Source organism: Crocuta crocuta, unplaced genomic scaffold (genome assembly GCF_008692635.1).
Source record: "Crocuta crocuta isolate KB4526 unplaced genomic scaffold, BGI_CrCroc_1.0 scaffold2, whole genome shotgun sequence".
NCBI lineage: Eukaryota > Metazoa > Chordata > Mammalia > Carnivora > Hyaenidae > Crocuta > Crocuta crocuta.
This window is the reverse complement of record NW_027528640.1, coordinates 5,821,894-5,841,041: the sequence shown is the minus strand read 5'-3', so window position 1 is coordinate 5,841,041 and position 19,148 is coordinate 5,821,894. Positions and strand designations below refer to the sequence as shown.

Sequence of the window (19,148 nt, the reverse complement as noted above, 5' to 3'; positions counted from 1 at the left end):
TTGATAGTGCTGCTATAAACCCTGGGGTGCATGTGCCCCTTCAAAACAGCTCACCTGTATCCCTTGGATGAATACCTAGTAGTGCAGTTGCTGGGTCGTAGGGTAGTTCTATCTTTAATATTTTGAGGACCCTCCACACTGTTCTCCAGAGTGTCTGCACCAGTTGGCATTCCCATGATGGCGATGCTCTAAAGAGAATGTTCAGGAGCTCCTCCCACCTTGATCTACCCTGATCACTGGCTTTTCAGAGCCTGTGTCTTCAACCGCTTTTGCTGCCTTCCAGTGAATTTACTTTTCTCTCCTTTCTCTGCTGCTTAAATTCGCTAGATAACCCTCATTTAATACTGTAATTTAACCGGTGCCGCCCGCCCTCCCCACCCCANTAAGCCTCATTATGAAATATTTCTAATATTTCCCTTGGAACTTGGGGGCTGGTCTCTCTTAACCCTGCAAGGAATTAAGTGGCCTATGTGTTCTTCTTCAAACTGCTTCCTGGACAGCTTGGATTTAGCAGGGAAAAAAGGAGGGGTTTGGCCTATTCTTTTTCTCTTTGTCTCTCATGGGCCATTGTTTAACTTCATGCTGTTCTATAGTATACATTCTTTGAGAGGAGGTAAAACATTTTATTTTCCCCATTATAAGCATGTGCATGGCCCTTACAGAAAATACCAAAAATCAAAAAGTTGAAAACAAAACTCACAGTCTTATCACCAGATAATTACTTCTTAACATTTTGCTGTGATTTCTTACAGTCTTCATGACCACACATAGATAAGTAATGTTTGAAAAAACAGGATTATAAAGGTGCCTGGGTGGCTCAGTCAGTTGAGCATCTGACTTCAGCTCAGGTCATGATCTCACAGCTCATGAGTTTGAGCCCCGTGTCGGGCTCTGTGCTAACAGCTCGGAACCTGGAGTCTGCTTTGGATTCCGTGTCTCCCTTTCTCTCTACCCCTCCCCCACTCATGCTCTGTTTTTTTCTCTCTCTCTCTTTTTCTCAAAAATAAACAATAAAACATTTAAAAAGTTATTAAAAATAAAAATAAAATTTAAAAACAGGATTATAATGTCTTATAAACTTTAAATAACTTATTATAGTAACTTTTTCCATGTTATTAAATTATTCGCTCCTATATAACTGGTAATGGCTGCACATTATGCACATGTATATTGTGTATCCATTGTTCACATTCTTAGTTCACCTAAAACCTCATTCATTTCTTTTTAAGTTTATTTATTTATTTGTCAGAGATAGAGGCAGCAGGGAGGGGCAGAGAGGGAGAGAGAGAAAGAGAGATTCCCAAACAAGCTTCGCACTCTCAGTGTGGAGCCTGATGCGGGACTCAAACTCCTGAATCATGAGATCATGACCTAAGCCGAAATCAAGAGTTGGATACTTAACCAACTGAGCCACACAGGCACCTGTAAAACCTCATCCTTTTTATATACAAGAATCTATAAAAATTAAATCACTCTTCTCTGCTTGAGTGACCAGTGGCAAGTAAAGCAGGTGCTCTTTTTGGTGAGCCAGGCCACAGACCTTGCACAGAACTTGTACTGAGAGGTGTGTAAGGACTGAAATCAGTGACCTTCAGTCCGCCAGATCTTCTGCAACTTCTATCTCAGTATCAGGCTGTCCCAGGGGAGAGTTTGCAGATAAGGCTCTTGTTATCAATTCTCTTTAATCTCCTCCTGCACCAAGCCCACAAACGTATGCTAATGAGAACCCTAACTCTCCTGGGCATGACTGGGAACATCTTTCCTCAGTAGGTTTCAGAACGTGCTGAGGACTCTGGGCTGAGCAACGTGCAAGGGGAAAGGAACGAGATTCTGGACTCTCATTTGCTTTGCTGGGATGCGGAATTTCTTTTAATTGGTTGAGTCAGGTAAGAATACCTATGTGTTCTTGGAGGGAGAGGGAGGGATCTTGAATCATCCCCCTGTCTTAGCAATCTTGATGAAATCCTAAAAGCTCCATTCCATTTTCTTAGCTTGGGAAACCCATTTTGCCAAGTCATTACCTTTTACTCTCACAGTCTTGAAAAACAGAGAGCTCAGCGTGGTAAAGATGTGCCGAGGGGCTTGCTATTGTCACAGAGCCTCATCACGGAGCTTGCAGAATTGCACTCGATCAGGGGAGAACCAGTGGGAAACGCCAAATCTTTTAAGTTACAACCACTGGTGGTTCAGCTCTCCGTGGTACATTTGCATGCTGAAGGCAGGTGAGGCGTTGGCTTTCTTTCACATTTGCCCTCAGATTTCGGGTCATCAAGGAAAAATAAATAGTGCTTACTGTTTAAAAAAGAACATTAACAATGTTGGCATTAATTCTGGCAACAGAGTGGTGAGACCCAGACCCAGGGAGGTGCCTCATTGAAATTCGACTAAGAGATGCAAACTCAAGTGTTAAGTAGAGTGCCATTGTTGACTTGTGTAAAAGGCTGCTGGTGGTGATCAGTTCATCAGAATCAATCAAACAAACAAACAAGAGTATGATTTTGAACCGTGTCTGCATGTGGCCATGTTTACATATGCAATGTGCGTGTAGACACTCTGGGGTTGGGAGATCCCCCGTCGTCAGCCATGTTTAGTTGCCCAGTTGGTCTTGCAATCCCAGCCAGCAGGACGCCTAATGGAACCGAAGCTTTGAGAAAGAACTGGGTGTACTGGGTTTGAGGTTGGCCACTGAAACAGCACCTAAGGACTAGTAAACTTATTTGGATCATCGGAGTTTCAAAGGCATACTTTAGATGTGTCTCTTGACTCTTGGGAACTGGAGTGAATGTTGGGGCCAACGTCAGAACTCATATGTGTTGCCCTACATTTGAAATTGTCCCTAAGAGTGGTAGTGAAAGTGATCACAGTGACGATAAATGGATGAGGAAAGCCTGCTACTAACTGAGAGATTTGGGAAGATGTTCCAGTCTCTTTGTCCACTTCCAGTTCAGCCCTGCCTCTGAAGTGTTTGATGTTAGACTGATTTTTAAACTCTAGTCCAGGGATTGCCCAATAAAATAACTACAAAGACCAGGTAATAACTTAGATGGAAAAGGTCCTCTGGAAAGAGGCTGTGGTAGGCTGGAGAATGCATGCTGCATCTAAAGGATACAGTGTCATCTCCTTTATATAAGAACTCTATAAGACTACTAAAATTATCATCATCACCACATCCTTTGTTACAGATAGAGAAACTGAGGCTCAGTGTTGGGGAGGATTCCCCAAGGCCATCCAGTAAGTGGTAGAAATGAGATTTGGACTCTGGAGTCAGAAGGCAGAATTCAATTTTTAGCCACCATGTTATACTTTTTCCTGCTACACAATATGGATTTTTAGCTTCTATAGCCTCGTTGAGTAACAATGAATCCTACTCCTAAATATCTTCAGGCATCTGTAAGGACATTTTCTGCTCTTGTAGAACACAGGAGCATTATCTTTGTCCCCATCCTTCAACAGGTTTGCAAAATGTGTGAATCCTTCTAATGACGAAGAGGGAGATTTTCCTAATGTCTGGCTTGAGAGCAGAGATGCCGCCCCTCTTCCATGTTGGTTTCTCATCAAGTAGGAATTGAAAGTTATCAAATAGAGTTTCAAGACTCCATGTTTGTTTCACCTCCTTGTTTTCCCGAGGCCATGAGCACAGCCCTCACCACAGCCAGCTTTCTCACAAGAGCAATCAATCGTGTTGACAGATGTGTTCCAACCTAGGCCCATGTGCAGATAACATCGTCACCATAAATGAAAGTTGTATGATACAGCCAAGGAATACAAATATATTTTTAGCTTCATTGCCAATGCCAAATGATGGGTGGTTCTCTAGAACAAGGGCTGTTCCAGGAAGTGTTTGGAAACCACATCTGAACTTATCAAAGAGTGCTGTATTTGGTTTGTCTTGTCTGCCATGGCCTGGGATGTGACAGGTGTGCTCTATGTTTGCCCTCCCTGGTGTATAGTCCATTCTAGAAGAGCTAAGGCATCTTAACCTTGGGCAGCTCAAAGCATATGTGTTTTTAATTCGTGGCTCTGCCCTTTTCTGCCTCTTCCATTTCTGCGTTTCCTCAGGAGACATGGCCAAACGCACCTTCTCCACATTAGAGGCATTCCTGATTTTCCTCCTTGTGATGATGACTGCCGTGACCGTAGCCCTCCTCAGCCTCTTGTTTATCACCAGTGGGACCATTGAAAATCATAAAGGCAAGTTGCCATGGGCTCCCTTGGATGCTATTCCTAGCCTGTGGGAAAATTCTGGATGAATGGGGACACAAAGGCAAGGAACAGTTTCTGCTGATAATGTCAATAACAGGGCAGTTCAGTGCATACGTAAGCAACCTGGGATGGCCACAAAACCCTTCTATTAATTGTACTTTCTGCATCAACAACAATTTTTATCAGACTTACCTTTGCCCCCAAGTAGGCAGTTGACAGGAATTCTGACATGTGCTTGTCTCACTTCTCCACTGACCTAAGCCTGGTTTAGAATTCTTCAAAGCCCAGTAATGAGAGCATTCCCTCCCAAGCCTCTTCTCTTGTTCTTTGCCTTTTCTTGGGCATTGTCTTCTCTTGGGGACAAAAGCAGAATGAAAGACCCACTGAATATCAAGTAGTCTGTGGAAAGTTTTAGAGAAGGGGCTGTTGAACTCCAATTCTCATGAGGGCCAATCAAGTTCTGTAAATGAGGTGGGGTGGGGAGGTGGACCGGGGTAGGGGCAGGTGTGATTCTGGTGAAGGTGTTAGTTGTCATGGTGTCTCATGGACTCAGATCTCCAGAGTTTTCAACAGAAGCTGGAAATTGGAGGATTTAGGCATCTCTTGATTTTTTAAAATATTGGGAATTAATTTAGTTTTTGAAAATGATGCAGTACACATTTGCAGCAATATTCGGCTCCTAGGTCTTTGATGGAGCCCTACTTTCGTGATGGGTTGTATACCTGATAAATCAGTAGAGAAGACGGGTGGGCATTGAATGCTTTTACTGAAGTAAAGGGAGGACTATCTTTAGGCCAAACAAAGAAGAAGCCTGATTTTTTTTCACCTCAGTTTTCTCTCTTGGGGTCTCTTCTCCTTTCTGGCATATTCTCTACCATGACCCTGTGCTTTGAGTTCCCTGCAGACACAGAGGGATAGAAATCCTCTGTGCCAGCACAGGGGTGTGGATTCTGATAAAGGAAAGCATCTATTGGACTTATTCAGCTTTAGCTCTTAAAGTTAGAGAATCCAGAGGCTGAGACTCATGGAGGTGATCAGCAATTATGCTAACTAGTCTCATAGTAGGAGTGGCTGTTTGATGTATGGTTGCTTTGTGTCAAGCACTGTGGTCAGGAGTGTACATCCTTTTCCCACTTAATTCTCATAAAACTTCTATAAAGGTAGGTGCTAGACTTAGTACCATTTTCTGGATGTAGACCCTGAGACTCCGAGTTTATAAGGAAATTGTCCTTGGCCATTGGACTTGGTTTGGCTTTGATTGTCAAAATTGATACCCCATTCCTATGTTGGTATCAATAAGGCAAAAGGATTGCCTCCTTCCTTGCAATATTTGATGTCTTGTGGAAAACATGGACTTGGGGTTGAGAAAATATGGATTCTTTTTTTAAAATTTTCTTAATGTTTTATTTATTTCTGAGAGAGAGAGAGAGAGAGAGAGAGAGAGAGAGAGAGAGAGAGAGGCAGCATGAGAAGGGGAGGGTCAGAGAGAGAGGGAGATGTAGAATTCGAAACAGGCTCCAGGCTCTGAGCTAGCTGTCAGCATAGAGCCCAACGTGAGACTCGAACCCACGAACTGTGAGATCATGACCTGAGCCGAAGTCGGACGCTTAACTGACTGAGTCACCCAGGCACCCCAAGAAAATATGGATTCTAACTCCATGTTGAATATGGATGAAAGAGCGTTAGATTCTGAGTTGGAGTATCTGGGCTCTACACCTGATTTCACACATGTTCTCCATTAAATCGTGGTTACATCATTTCTCTGGGCTTTAGTATTCTTATATGTAAAGCAGAGGAGATCAGACTAGGTGATCTCTAGCTTTTCTTGACCCACCAAATTCCAGGATCCCAGGGTAGTCAGCAGCCAATTTCTTGACTAAGTACTCCTTGAGCACTAATGCCTGCGACAGTGACATCTGTTGCCTTGGTCACCCCGGCTGTTGTCTTGAGTGGAAACAAACAAATAACGTGTGTGTGTAAGACACCTCAGTAGGTAAGAAGAACCAAAGCTATATGCCAGCCATATTCTAAATTTTTGATATGTATTAATATATTTATTGTTCAAAAGAACCCTAGGAAGGTAGAGTACTACTACCTCTATTTTCTAGATGAGAAAAATTGAGGTAGAACAGGGTAAGTGATTTCAGCTAGTATGTTCAGGTAGTATGTGGTAGAGTCAGTGTTTGAACCCAGGTTGTTTGTTTCTGGCACCTGCTCTTGTAGTCTTCCTGCCATTCTGCCTCCTTTGATATTCGTGTGTATGTGTGTGCATGGGCATATGCGTGTACAGACACACACACAGATGGCGATATGATTACAATAAGCTGGAACGTTGTTGAACATGCAGTGATCTAGTTTGTATTCCAAATAAAATGCTTGAGAAGCTTGTGGATGCAGAGTAGAGACAGCAGGGTGGGAGGTAATCCACACAGGAGGGCCGAGCTGCCTCTGGGTGTGATGGGAATGAACCAGCTTGGAAGGGAGGCTTGGAGCATTATTGGTGGAACAGGGAGGAGCGGGGTCTCTGGTTGGAGAGAGCTGTGGAGACAGACCCCAGAGGCTGGCACCTGAGGAACCTGGTTTGTGTGGCTGGAGAAGCCCATCAGGAGTGAGTGAAGGGCCACGGGTGTGACAAGGAACAGCTTGTGATGAGAAGCTGACAGACATTTGACACAGGCCTTGACTGTTAGGATGAAACATCTCTAGCTCAACAGAAAGATCCTTTTTAGGGTTATTACTTATGTAAAACATGTTCCCGAGAGGTTTCTTATTTTTCTTAAATAGTTTATTGTCAAGTTGGTTTCCATATAACACCCAGTGCTCATCCCACAAGTGCCCTCCTCCATGCCCATCTCACCCCTCCCCCCCAATACTCATCAGTCCTCAGTTTGTTCTCAGCATTCAAGAGTCTCTCATGGTTTGCCTCCCTCCTTCTCCCCAACTATTTTTCCCTTTCTTCTCCCCCCTGGTCCTCCACTAAGTTCCTCCTAATTCTCCTATACGTGCAAACATATGGTATCTGTCCTTCTCTGCCTGGCTTATTTCGCTCAGCATAACACCCTCAAGTTCCATCCATGTTGCTACACATGGCCAGATTTCATTCTTTTTCATTGCCATGTAGTATTCCATTGTATAAATCCATTCATCCATCCACATCTTCTTGATCCATTAGTCACTTACTGTATATTTTAAATAAAAGAGAATATATAAAGATTTTTCCTTAGGAACCCGAGCCTCTGTGTTCTAAATGATGCCAACAAATACGTGGACTGAAATGCTGTTTCTTAAATGTTTTATTCTGCTTTTAGATTCAGGTTCTCCGGTCACCCAGAGCCCTCCGGCCACGCTGGGCTCCACAGCCACTCAAGGCTCGACGCTCACTCACAGCTCCACAGCCACCCAGACACCCCCATTGACTAGCACCCCAGAGCCTCCTCTATTTCAGAACTTCAGTGGCTACCATATTGGTGTTGGGCGAGCTGACTGCACAGGACAAGTGTCAGATATCAATTTGGTAGGTAAATCATGGGCTCCTCGAGGAGAATGAAACGAGTACTTTACTTTTACTACTTGCATCCTGCATTTATTCCTTATTATTACATCATTGTCTTCCTCCTGCTTTTTCATTGACTTCAATGCTGTCTAACACTGTGAGTATTGTGCTATATAAAGCAGAGGGACCATGCATTCAACCACAAGTCCTTTGCAAAGTCAATTGGCCATTTTTACGAATGGGAGTGGCAGGGCTGGCAAACTCATGTACCACCAGGCCAGTGTAAGCTGTTAAGAGTCTAGTGAACCCTCAGCCTTGGGGGCAGTGGGAAGTGGTGGAGACTATGGTACAACTAGAAAGTTCATGACTTTAGCACTTGTTACCACGTAGGGCTGCCCTATCCTACAGTTTGTTCAGGAGAGCTGGAAAATCTCTGAATTGGAGGCCTGAAGATCTAAATCTTTCTGTTGGGAAATACAGGCAACTCTAGTCAAAACTGGAAACCTAGTATTGGACAACACCATGTAAGCCAAGCAAAATGCTTCTGTGGGTCAGGTGTGTCCCACTGGCTGCTGGCATGCAACCTCTTGGCNTCATGACTTTAGCACTTGTTACCACGTAGGGCTGCCCTATCCTACAGTTTGTTCAGGAGAGCTGGAAAATCTCTGAATTGGAGGCCTGAAGATCTAAATCTTTCTGTTGGGAAATACAGGCAACTCTATTCAAAACTGGAAACCTAGTATTGGACAACACCGTGTAAGCCAAGCAAAATGCTTCTGTGGGTCAGGTGTGTCCTACTGGCTGCTGGCATGCAACCTCTTGGTTGTGATGGTGAATGTATTCATTCATATCAACTTTTTTTCTAGGAAGCTAGATCATGAAGTTGTCTGATGAGATTTTCTTCCTCCTACCAAATAACCTTTAGATTCTAGGAATTTTTCCTTGATGTCTGTTCTGAAAAGTGGCTTTGAAATGTGAACCCTGAATGAACACTCCAATGAACAAGCAGTGGAGGGAGTGTTCTGAATACTGGGATATAGCTTTATGGGTGGGTCTTATACATGGTGTAAAGGGGGGTTGGAAAAGGTGTATTTTGTCTGACTTGGCTGAGGAATGGTCAACAAGGTAAAAGCCAGGGTGAGGTACCCTCAGAAAAGATTATTGGGGTGCCTCGGTGGTTCAGTCAGTTAAATGTTTGACTCTTGGTTTTAGCTCAGGTCATGATCTCGTGGTTTGTGAGATAGAGCCCTGTGTGCTCTGTGATGACAGCATGGAGTCTGTTGGGATTCTCTCTCTCTCTCTCTCTCTCTCTCTCTCTCTGCTCCTACCCCACCCATTCATTCATTCATTCATTCTCTCTCTCTCTCTCCCACCTTCAGAATAAATAAATAAAATAAAAAATAAAAAGATTATTGAGTCATAAAAAAACTATTTTCTTCAGGAAAAAAAAAAGAAAGAAAATCATACATACACCAAACAATCAAAGTGAAGGAAATTTAAGTCTTCAGGATGCTCCTGGAAATGTGGGATAGTGGTAGGAGAACTACTTCCTTCTGTAATACCTCAGGCAAGGGAAAAGAACCAAAAGCTCTGAAAGGTCTCTGCTATGGTAATTGGTAATGGAATTCCTAAGACACACTGACCCCTTCATTGCACATAGACTGTAGATGGCTCCTGTCAAACTGATCACTACTTTGCCTTTGCATTTTTTTGTAACATAGGAGTGAAACTTCTTTTATGAGGTTGGTTTTACTCTTGGAAACACATATTATCATCTCACTCAGGGCCACAGTGTCCTGTGGATTGTGCTTTTCTTTCTTATGCGGTCTCTTCTCGTGTGGTTGTGCATGGTTCTCGTGGCAGGGCAGTGAGACAGAGTGGCCCTGACTTTCTTCTCTTCTCTAGATGGGCTTCAGCAAAATGGGCCAGAATGCACGGGGCATCCTCACCAGGCTGTACAGTCGTGCTTTTGTCCTGGCGGAGCCCGATGGGTCAAATCGAGTGGTGTTTGTCAGCATCGACATAGGCATGGTATCCCAACGACTCAGGCTAGAGGTAAGTGATTGAGGTAACAAAAGAAATGACATGATTTAAAAGAAAAGTCTGTGGGTGACCTTGACAATAATGAAGCCCTCCTGGCTTCTCATCCAGGGAGTTTCTACTGCCCTCCACATTATCAGCTCTTGACAATCCAGCAGACAATTGTCCAGCAAACAATTCCAGTCGATGCCATCTTGGTCAAAACTTGCTTTCAATTTTGTTGATGGCTCATTGTCATTACTAATGATAATGTGTTTTGAAACCTTATTATGTTCTGGTAACCTTCACATATAGTCTCTTATTTAATCCTCCTCGTTAGAATCCTGAGAGCTCCAATTAATAACTAACCCTTCCCTTGAGTTTTTACACGATCAAGAGTAGATGCAAGGAGATAGATGAGAATGAAAACATGCCACTAAAATGAGATTGGCCATAAATCTCCTTTACGAACTGGGTGAGAGGTAGATGGGGGTTTAATTATGCTCTTCAGATGATTTTTGTACATGTTTGAAAATTTCCATAATAAAATTTAGAAAGAATACAATGTTAGCTCTCTCACTCTTTAAGCACTATTGTAGAAAATGACAGGCTGTTGTGTGATTTTTCCCTGAATTGAGACCATGTTACCCAGCTGTGGGGAAGGTTGAGCTTAGCAGAAGGGTGCCCGTAGGTCTTGGGCAGGTAACAGTAAGATGCTTAGAGGGAGAGAGGACACAGGGTGATGGACTTGGACTCTCAGGTCTGTCTTTCTAAGCCAGATTCTTGGCCCTGACCCAGTTATATTTTTCTGCATGGGATCAGGTCACAGAAAGAGAATGTGTTCTCTAAGCATCTGTTTGCACCGTCATGAAGGTGAGGAAGATGAGGGTCTAGAGCACATAGGACAGTGACCATTAAATGCCCACCATTCACTGTCATGTTCTATTAGCTCACTGTTAAACACCGTTCCTCCTGCTGTGTGAAGTGGCCAATGAGAGGGATGAGGGAGGCCCTAGAAATACTTCTCCGATATCTCTCCTTCTTGGGGAATGGAGTGGAATCCTCCCCCATCTATGGACATCTGAGGAGCAAGTATTACATGTTTTCCCCACTCCTACACTTAAAACAAAACTATGAGGTGGGTCTGTTGTTATCTCCACTTTATTATCTACTACTGAGTAACAAATAGCTCCAGAATATGGTGGTTTAAAACAATAAACATCATCTAGGAGCACCTGGGTGCCTCAGTTGGTTAAGCATCTGACTTCAGCTCAGGTCATGATCTCATGATTTGTGAGTTTAAGCCCTGCATGATTTCATGGTTTGTGAGTTTGAGCCCTGCATTGGGCTCTCAGCTCTCAGCAGAGAACCCATTTTGGATCTTCTGTCTCCTTTTGTCTCTGTCCCTCCCTCCCCCACTTTCAGGCTTGTTCTCTCTCTCTCTTTCAAAAATAAATAAACATTAAAAAACAATAAACATCATCGCATACATTGTGTTGATCAGGAAATCAGGACTGGCTTAACTAGGTGGTTCTGGCTTAGGCTATCTTGAAATCAAGGTGTTGGCAAGGGCTGCAGTCATTGGAAGCCTTGATTGAACCACTTCCAAGATGACTCACTTGTGTGGCAGCTTGTAGAAGGCCTCAGTTTCTCGTTTCTCACTTTCCGTATCCTTGTAGCCCAGAATGGCTGCTTCCCTCAAAGTGAGTAACTCAAGAGAAAGAGAAGGGAGGAAGCCACACTTGTGCTCAGGAGTTGAGCTCCCAGCCTATTTTGTCCATTGGAGGCAAAGTACCAAGTCCATTTCACATCCAGGGATAGGACAGTAGAGCCTCCCCTCTTAAAGGGAGGAGGAGTGAGGAACTTGTAGACACACAGTGATTTTAAGCCACCACAAGGGGGATTCGAAAATGGAAAGTAGGGAAAGACTTCCCAGTGGATGTGACATTTGAATGGACAAAATTTTATTTTAATTCCAGTATAGTTAACAATAGAGCTATATTTCAGGTGTACAGTATAGTGATTCAACAATTTCATACATTACTCAGTGCTCATCAAGTTTAGTGTATTCTTAATCTCCCTCACTTGTTTAACCCATCTCCTCGCGGGTAACCCTCTGTTCATTCTCTATAGTTAGGAGTCTGTATTTTAGCTTGTCTCTTTTCTTCCCTTTGTTCATTTGTTTTGTTTCTTAAATTCCACATATGAGTGAGATCATATGGTATTTTCTTTCTCTGACTTACTTCTTTTAGCATAACACTCTCTAGATCCGTCTATGTTGGTGCAAATGGTAAGATTTCATTCTTTTTGATGGCTGAGTAATATTCCATTGTCTGTGTCTGTGTGTGTGTGCACGCGCGTGCCTGCATGCACGCACACACAAACACATGTCATGTCTTCTTTATCTTAATGGGAGGAATTTTAAATGGTTTACATGAGGAGGAAGAGCTATCAGATGGAGGGCACAGCATTACCACAAGGAGGCAGAAGGGAGGAAGGTAGACTCCTTTGCAAGCATAGGACTTTGTGCTATTAGGACACATGTAATTAGAAATATGCCTGGAAGGTATGTTGATCATAATTGTAGAGGGCCTGGGATGCTGGTTTATTTTTACTTCTGTAAGTGATGGGGATTCTGCAAAAACTTTTCAGTGGAGTAATGCAAACCCAATTTTGCTTTAGAATGATTAATCAGACAGTGGTGTTTGATGAGATAGACTGAGGCTGGAGGCCAGGACACAAATTGGCAGCTTCGTTAAATTAATACCAAGGCTCTGCTGTTGAGGATACAGTTGGGAAAACGGTAGTCAAACTCGGTATTTCAAACAAAGGAGATTGAACACAGGAGAGTTTTACAACATGTTGGAAGGCTGAATGAACTAGTAAGGGAAGGTAGGGTTGCAGGAAATGATTTTAACTTTGCCTAGAAATTTCCCCTCTACCACATGAGGCTGGCACAAAGGTGTTAAATCAGTGGGGTGGCCGCAAGGCTACCTGGTAGGTAGTAAGAGGTCACATTAAATGTGAATGAGGTTTGAGAACGAATAGAAATAAAACCTAAAACTTGCATAGTTCCCATGATGAGTCACGCCTAATTGCTTCATATCCATTAATGAATTCAATTTTCCAAACAACTGGAGGAGGGAGGTGCTATCATTATGTCATTTGATAGATTGGGAAACACGAGCTGCAGGGGATCAGGGAACTTGTCTGCGGTGAGCCAGCTCCAAGCTGTCAGAGCTGGGTGTATGCATAGGCATCTTGGTGCCAGTGCCCACACTCATTACCATGACGCTTGCCATTTTTCTGAAGGATCGGAGATGGTTCTCACTGGGAAGTGGTGGGGTCATGAGAAGAAATGGGAGAGTCAAAGGTGGAATTTGGGGGTAGGGTGTGGAGGGGAGATAGGATTAATGTGTTGGGTTGCAGAGGCTATAAAGTCAACAGTCCACCATTTCACCATCTCTTCCTATTTTTACTTTCCCTGTGGAATCTCAGACCCGGTGGGAGGGCTTTAAATGAACCCATCTCGTTATCCCAGGTTAATCCAAGGGAAGGAGTGAAGAATGAATGTAGCTGAACGATTGCCCTCACGCCTCCTTATAATACCTGGTTGTAGGCAGGTTCTCAGCCTCAGCTTTGAGGATTGATGGCATTTCCAGCATGGAATGAAGGTTCTGGAAGACCTCTGAGCAGTGAGGCAGGGCAGGAGAACAGTGGCTTTCCAGGTCTTCCTACGGCAGGTTCCCAGGTGTGTCAGTAATAGGAAACTGAATGGAAACTGAACACAGAAGTGAGCTGTAGACATTAAGGTAACTTCTTCATTTTGTTAAAACACCCCTCCTCTCATGAAGTAGGAAACCTGTTATTTACCACGGTTGTTGGCAGGCATTGTTGCTAGATGATTGAATTTTTCTTTTCTTTTTCTTGAAGCCCCCAGTGTCTGACTTCATACAGAGAATGTAGTTTAGGATACAAGTTTTGGGAGTTGTTTGTGGTCTTTTTCTTTTATTATAAAATTTGAGCACCATAATTTCTCTTTCTGTTTTTTAATGTTTATTTATTTTTTAGAGAGAGAAAGAGAGAACAAACAGGGGAGGGGCAGGGAGAGAGGGAGACACAGAATCTGAAGCAGGCTCCAGGCTCTGAGCTGTCAGCACAGAGCCCGACGTGGGGCTTGAACCCAAGAACTGTGAGACCATGACCTGAACCAAAGTCAGATGCTTAACCGATGGAGCCACCCAGGAGCCCCATAATTTCTTTCTAAGAGCTTGATTCTTGTGTAAACCTGAAGAAGTACACTTAATTCTAAAATCCTAACATTCTCTAGGAATAAAAATAGGAAGGGGTTAGGAGAGCTTTAAGGTTCACCAGAAGTTCTTTTTTTCATTACCTTCCTGTCTTGCTTACAGAACTGTGAGAACATTAGCTTTCGACAGCAGCCTTTAGTCGAGATTTCGTGGTACCCCTTCGGTGATGGGCTTCTCATTCATGAATGTTGTCATTAACTGGTTTAGAAGAAGGCATAAGGGTGATGAAGAGTGTGGTCTGGATCTGGGTCACACAGAAGCAGCATGGAAACTTATTGGGATGGAGAATGTGGGCTACTTGGTCAGAGGACGTTAGTCAGGTCATATCATATTTCCTTTCACATTTGCCTGGCATCACAGGATTGTGTATGTGGACATGGTAACCTAGCAATTGGTGTTTGGGGCACGAACTGATTAATGAGGCAACATCCTTTGTAAGATCTTCCTCATTCAATGACCATATGAGTAGAATGAGGGCAGTGTAGCTCTTCCCCTAAAATAGAAGAGACTGATAGATGTTTTATGTGTTTTAAGTATATAGCCTGTAAGTTGCGGCTACTTCCTTATGTACCAAGTGTGTTCTGGAACTGTCTTGCACCAGCTCATGAGGGCTGGCTGTTAAATATTCAATAACTTGGTAAGCTTATTGTTAAGTTTTGGTAGCTTGAAACTGACAGTGGTGAGGAGTCTTTACATCACAGAAACTGGCAAGTAATTCAAATGAGGGCTTTTCATTGCCTTCTGTGTGACGGTTGATCAGCATATGACAGCCCATGCCATACTCAAGGTAGACAGTGTTGCTAATCAGAAAATGCACTCTTTTTTGCTAAACCCAGGTTTGGGTTCAGAATCATTTTCAACATCCTGCGCCTGAAAGCAACCACCAAAGACAAGGCTGAGTGCGTGTGATAAGTGATGTTCACGACACCTGCCATAAATGTGCTGTCATTCCTATGCTGGGTATTGGTTGACTGTAACCTACATCAGGGAACGTTGCTTTGGGTTTGACACTTTTGTTAGATCATTTTAGTGATTTTTTGACATAAATAAGTGTGAAAAGGGGCGCCTGGGTGGCTCAGTTGGTTAAGGGTCTAACTTCGGCTCAGGTCATGATCTGTTTGTGTGTTTGAGCCCCGCGTTGGGCTCTGTCCTGACAGCTCAGAGCCTGGAGCCTGCTTCAGAGTCTGTGTCTCCCTCTCTCTCTCTGCTCCTCCCCTGCTCATGCTCTGTCTCTCTCTTTCTCTCTCTCTCTCAAAAATAAATAAATACAAAAAAATTTATGTGGAAAAAATTATTAATGTTTATTATTATTATTTTTGAGAGACCATGAGTGGTGGAGGGGCAAAGTGAGAGGGAGACAGAGGACTCAAAGTCGGCTCCATTCTGACAGCACAGAGCTTGATGTGGGGCTCGAACTCATGAACTGTGAGATCATGACCTGAGCTAAAGTTGGACGCTTAACCAGCTGAGCCACCCAGGTGCCCCTTGACATAATAATAAAAAAAAAATCAAAACACCTTTCACAAGGAAGCCACAATAATACCCAACTTCAGGTTGATGCTTATTAAAGCATAACCAGAAGCTAGTTCTCAGCATCACAGATTTCCTATCTGTTGTCTTCCTGATGTGTATGGGCCCTGCAAGCACACTTATCATGCATTTTGATGCTCACTCCGTAATGAGTTCAGTGAACACTTACCGAGTATCTCTGCATTACTTACCTCCTTCTCTACAACAAGTCATCTGGAAAACTCAGCGGCCTAAAGCAACAACCATCCTGAATTACTGCTCAGGATTTCTGTGGGTCAGGAATCCCAGGGAGGCAGGACTGGGTGTTTCTGACTTAGATTAGAACAGAAGTCACACACATGCACACACACACACCTACTTCTGTGTTGTGGGTTGAACTCACATGTCGGCTGGGCTGCAGGTGTTGGAAGGCTTGGCTGAGGGAGCTCACCCACTTGGCTAGCACGCTAGTGCTGGCAAGATAGTTCCTTTCCAATGGGCCTCCCCAGGGGGTGGCTGGGGTGTCCTTAGGGCTCCACGGTTGGCTTCCCCCAGACAAATAAGTGTGACAGTATGTGTCAGGGAGCATGGAGCTCTTCATCTGTGGCAGGGGGGCAGTAAAGAGGCCTTTACATGACTGTTCACTGCTCCCGGGATTCTTTCTGTAGGTGTTCAACCAGCTTATCCTCTTCAAGTCTCTGGTGGAAAGTAGCATCTTTGAAAAGATTTTTCTTCAATAACACCCATCACTCTTTTTTCTTACTCAAAAACATTTGTCTTTATAACATTTATCACTGTGTGCAATAATATTACATGCTTCTTTGTTTATTTTCATTAGCATAAACACTTCATCAGGGTAGGAACCTCATATACCTCCTCATGCTTAGACTGGTGCCTGGATGTTAATGTGGAATGATGTGTGGAATGATGAACAGCAAACCATACTGGTTCTACAGTTAGAGAGACACGGATCCAGGTTGTGGCTCGGATATTTACTAGAGCAGTGGGCAAACTATTTATCTTCTTTACATGTCAGTGTTCTCAGCTAAAAGATGCGATTGAAAATATCTACCTCTAGGGCACCTGTGTGGCTCAGTCAGTTAAGCATCTGTCTCTTGATTTTGGCTCAGGTCACGATCTCACGATTCTTAAGTTTGAGCCCCACACTGGGATCCATGCTAACAGCACAGAGCCTGGGGCCTGCTTGGGATTCTCTCTCTCTCCCTCTCCCTCTTCCCTGCCCCTGCTCTCTCTCTCTCTCTCAAAGATAAACATTTAAAAAATNTCTTGATTTTGGCTCAGGTCACGATCTCACGATTCTTAAGTTTGAGCCCCACACTGGGATCCATGCTAACAGCACAGAGCCTGGGGCCTGCTTGGGATTCTCTCTCTCTCCCTCTCCCTCTTCCCTGCCCCTGCTCTCTCTCTCTCTCTCTCAAAGATAAATAAACGTTTAAAAAACACCTACCTCTTGGGATTGGTATAAAGATTTTAAGATAACATGTGTGTAATAGCTAACACTGTGCTTGCATATGGAGAGAGTCTGTGAAATGTTAGCCTTGACAGTTAGTGGTTTTGTTGATGTTCTGCCTACGATGATACACACCGGCACAGGGTGAAGGGCCACTCAACAGGGATGACATTGGTATGGGCCATTGATTAGACTCATTGGAGCCTTTTCTATAGTGAGTTGCTGTGTTTTCCCTCATCTTAGTTCTATTGTTTTTTCTCTTCTCTTGAAGGTCCTGAAAAGACTGCAGAATAAATATGGCTCCCTGTACAGAAGAGACAACGTCATCCTGAGTGGCAGTCACACACACTCCGGGCCAGGAGGGTATTTCCAGTACACTGTATTTGTAATCGCCAGTGAAGGATTTAGCAATCGAACCTTTGAGTACATGGTCACTGGCATTGTGAAGGTAGGCAAAGGGCCCCAGATGGAGCTGTTCTTCCCCTTGCTCACAAGTGTTCAGGTGTGGTTTGGGTGATATGGGGACAGTTCTTATTGGATCTCTCTCTGAGTGGTCTTAGCACCTACCCCTCTCTGTCCCCGACAGCCTAGGAGCTCTGGTCTTCGAGGCACTGACTGACTGAGAGGGGACAGTTTCCTGCAGGAAGACTCCTGCAGTTGTCCAAAGGGACAGTAAACATTTCCTTTGTAACCCTTATAACTGAGAGCACCCTACGTGGTCTGGTCTCTGCGCAAAGTTACACGAAAAGGAACCCATCAAGGAACCAAAAGTCATTACAAGTAATTCCAATCTTGCCTCTTATTTACCAAACAGCATAACAGGCAATCTGCTTTATAAACACACACCCTTATTTCTCACGTCTTCTCTGATAGCTCTAGAAGGCACAATGCTCCTACCAGTGGCTGTGAGCCCTCTTCCCATTCCTGCCTTGGGTGTCTCTTTCTCCTCTCTCCCCGTCTTGAAGCTTATTATTTCCTCACATGGGGTCCTTTCTAAAGTTTCCCTCATACCTTTGCCTTCTAGATTTAGTCTGTCTCTACTTTTTCTCATGAAGTCATCCCCAAACCTGGCGATCCAGTCAGCAAAGGCAGAAATGTCTTTACCGCAATGTTTCCCAAACGTGGATGGCAATTCACAACTGGCTTCATGAAATCAAGTCCATGGGTTGCAAAACATACAGGCAGGGGGTATTTTGTGAACTTTTGTTTTAGTACACATATGTTGTTGCGTATTACGTTGTGATGAAAAATGTGTTGCTTATTGTGGCTTTGACTCAGAAAAGTGTGAAAAACTTGGCCTCAGAGGGTGAGGGTATGGAGTGGGTAAGAGGATGGAACACCCTCAAGTTAACAAATCTTGGTCCCGGGTTGAGGGAGTTGCTCCCAGTTTGGCCAGTTGAACCTGCAGATGGACACCGAATGGTGTTTGACTCAGCGGCTTTGAGACACTCAGGTAACCTTCCCAGGTCAAAGCAATTCTTGTGTCTCAGCCCTGAGGCCATCTGTGTGCTCCCTGGAGGGACACTGGCTATGTGGTTCTCTAACTCTTGTTCCATAGCAGAGGGAGCTCAGAGACCAAGGAAATGGTCCACAGCGCTCCTCTGTTTCTATTGACTAAGTCCTTATCCAACAGGATGTCCAAATTCACAACTGGTACGTGTGCTCTCTCTCTCACCCACAGAGCATTGAGATGGCACACCAAAATATGAAACCAGGCAAAATCTTTATCAACAAAGGAAATGTGGAAGGTACACAGATCAACCGAAGCCCCTCTTCTTACCTTCAGAATCCTCCGTCAGAGCGAGCCAGGTGAGGGGCGTTAACACAATAAAGCCACGGGTTTCCTTGAGAGATCAGCAACAAAAATCTAAGCCACAGTTGGTACTCAAGGAATATGGTGGGATCCTGAAAGAGTATGAAGGCTAAAATAAACTCAAAACATGTTGATAATCTACGACTGGTAGAAATAAAGACTGAATGTGGAAACACACACCGACCTGCATGCCAATCTGCCCACTCTGCTGGTGGCTGGGGTCAGCGTGAATGTTGGAAGGCCTCCCAGTTTTGCAATCGGGCATGACTATGGTCTTATCTCTGCTTTATCATTTCCTAGTTGTGTGACCTTCAGTGATTTACTTACCAT

General features: G+C 43.9%; 1 protein-coding gene across 1 annotated transcript in view; it reads left to right on the top strand.

Moving 5' to 3' along the window:
• The first annotated feature begins 1,800 nt into the window (after nt 1-1,800).
• Nucleotides 1,801-19,148, top strand: part of ASAH2 (N-acylsphingosine amidohydrolase 2) — a 70,931-nt gene continuing 53,583 nt past the window's right edge. The window contains exons 1-6 of the mRNA XM_077755197.1: nt 1,801-1,886; nt 4,060-4,191; nt 7,512-7,717; nt 9,602-9,751; nt 17,277-17,453; nt 18,687-18,814. Coding sequence (XP_077611323.1) covers nt 4,065-4,191; nt 7,512-7,717; nt 9,602-9,751; nt 17,277-17,453; nt 18,687-18,814 — 788 coding nt within the window. The 5' untranslated portion in view covers nt 1,801-1,886; nt 4,060-4,064. The remainder of the gene's footprint in view (nt 1,887-4,059; nt 4,192-7,511; nt 7,718-9,601; nt 9,752-17,276; nt 17,454-18,686; nt 18,815-19,148) is intronic.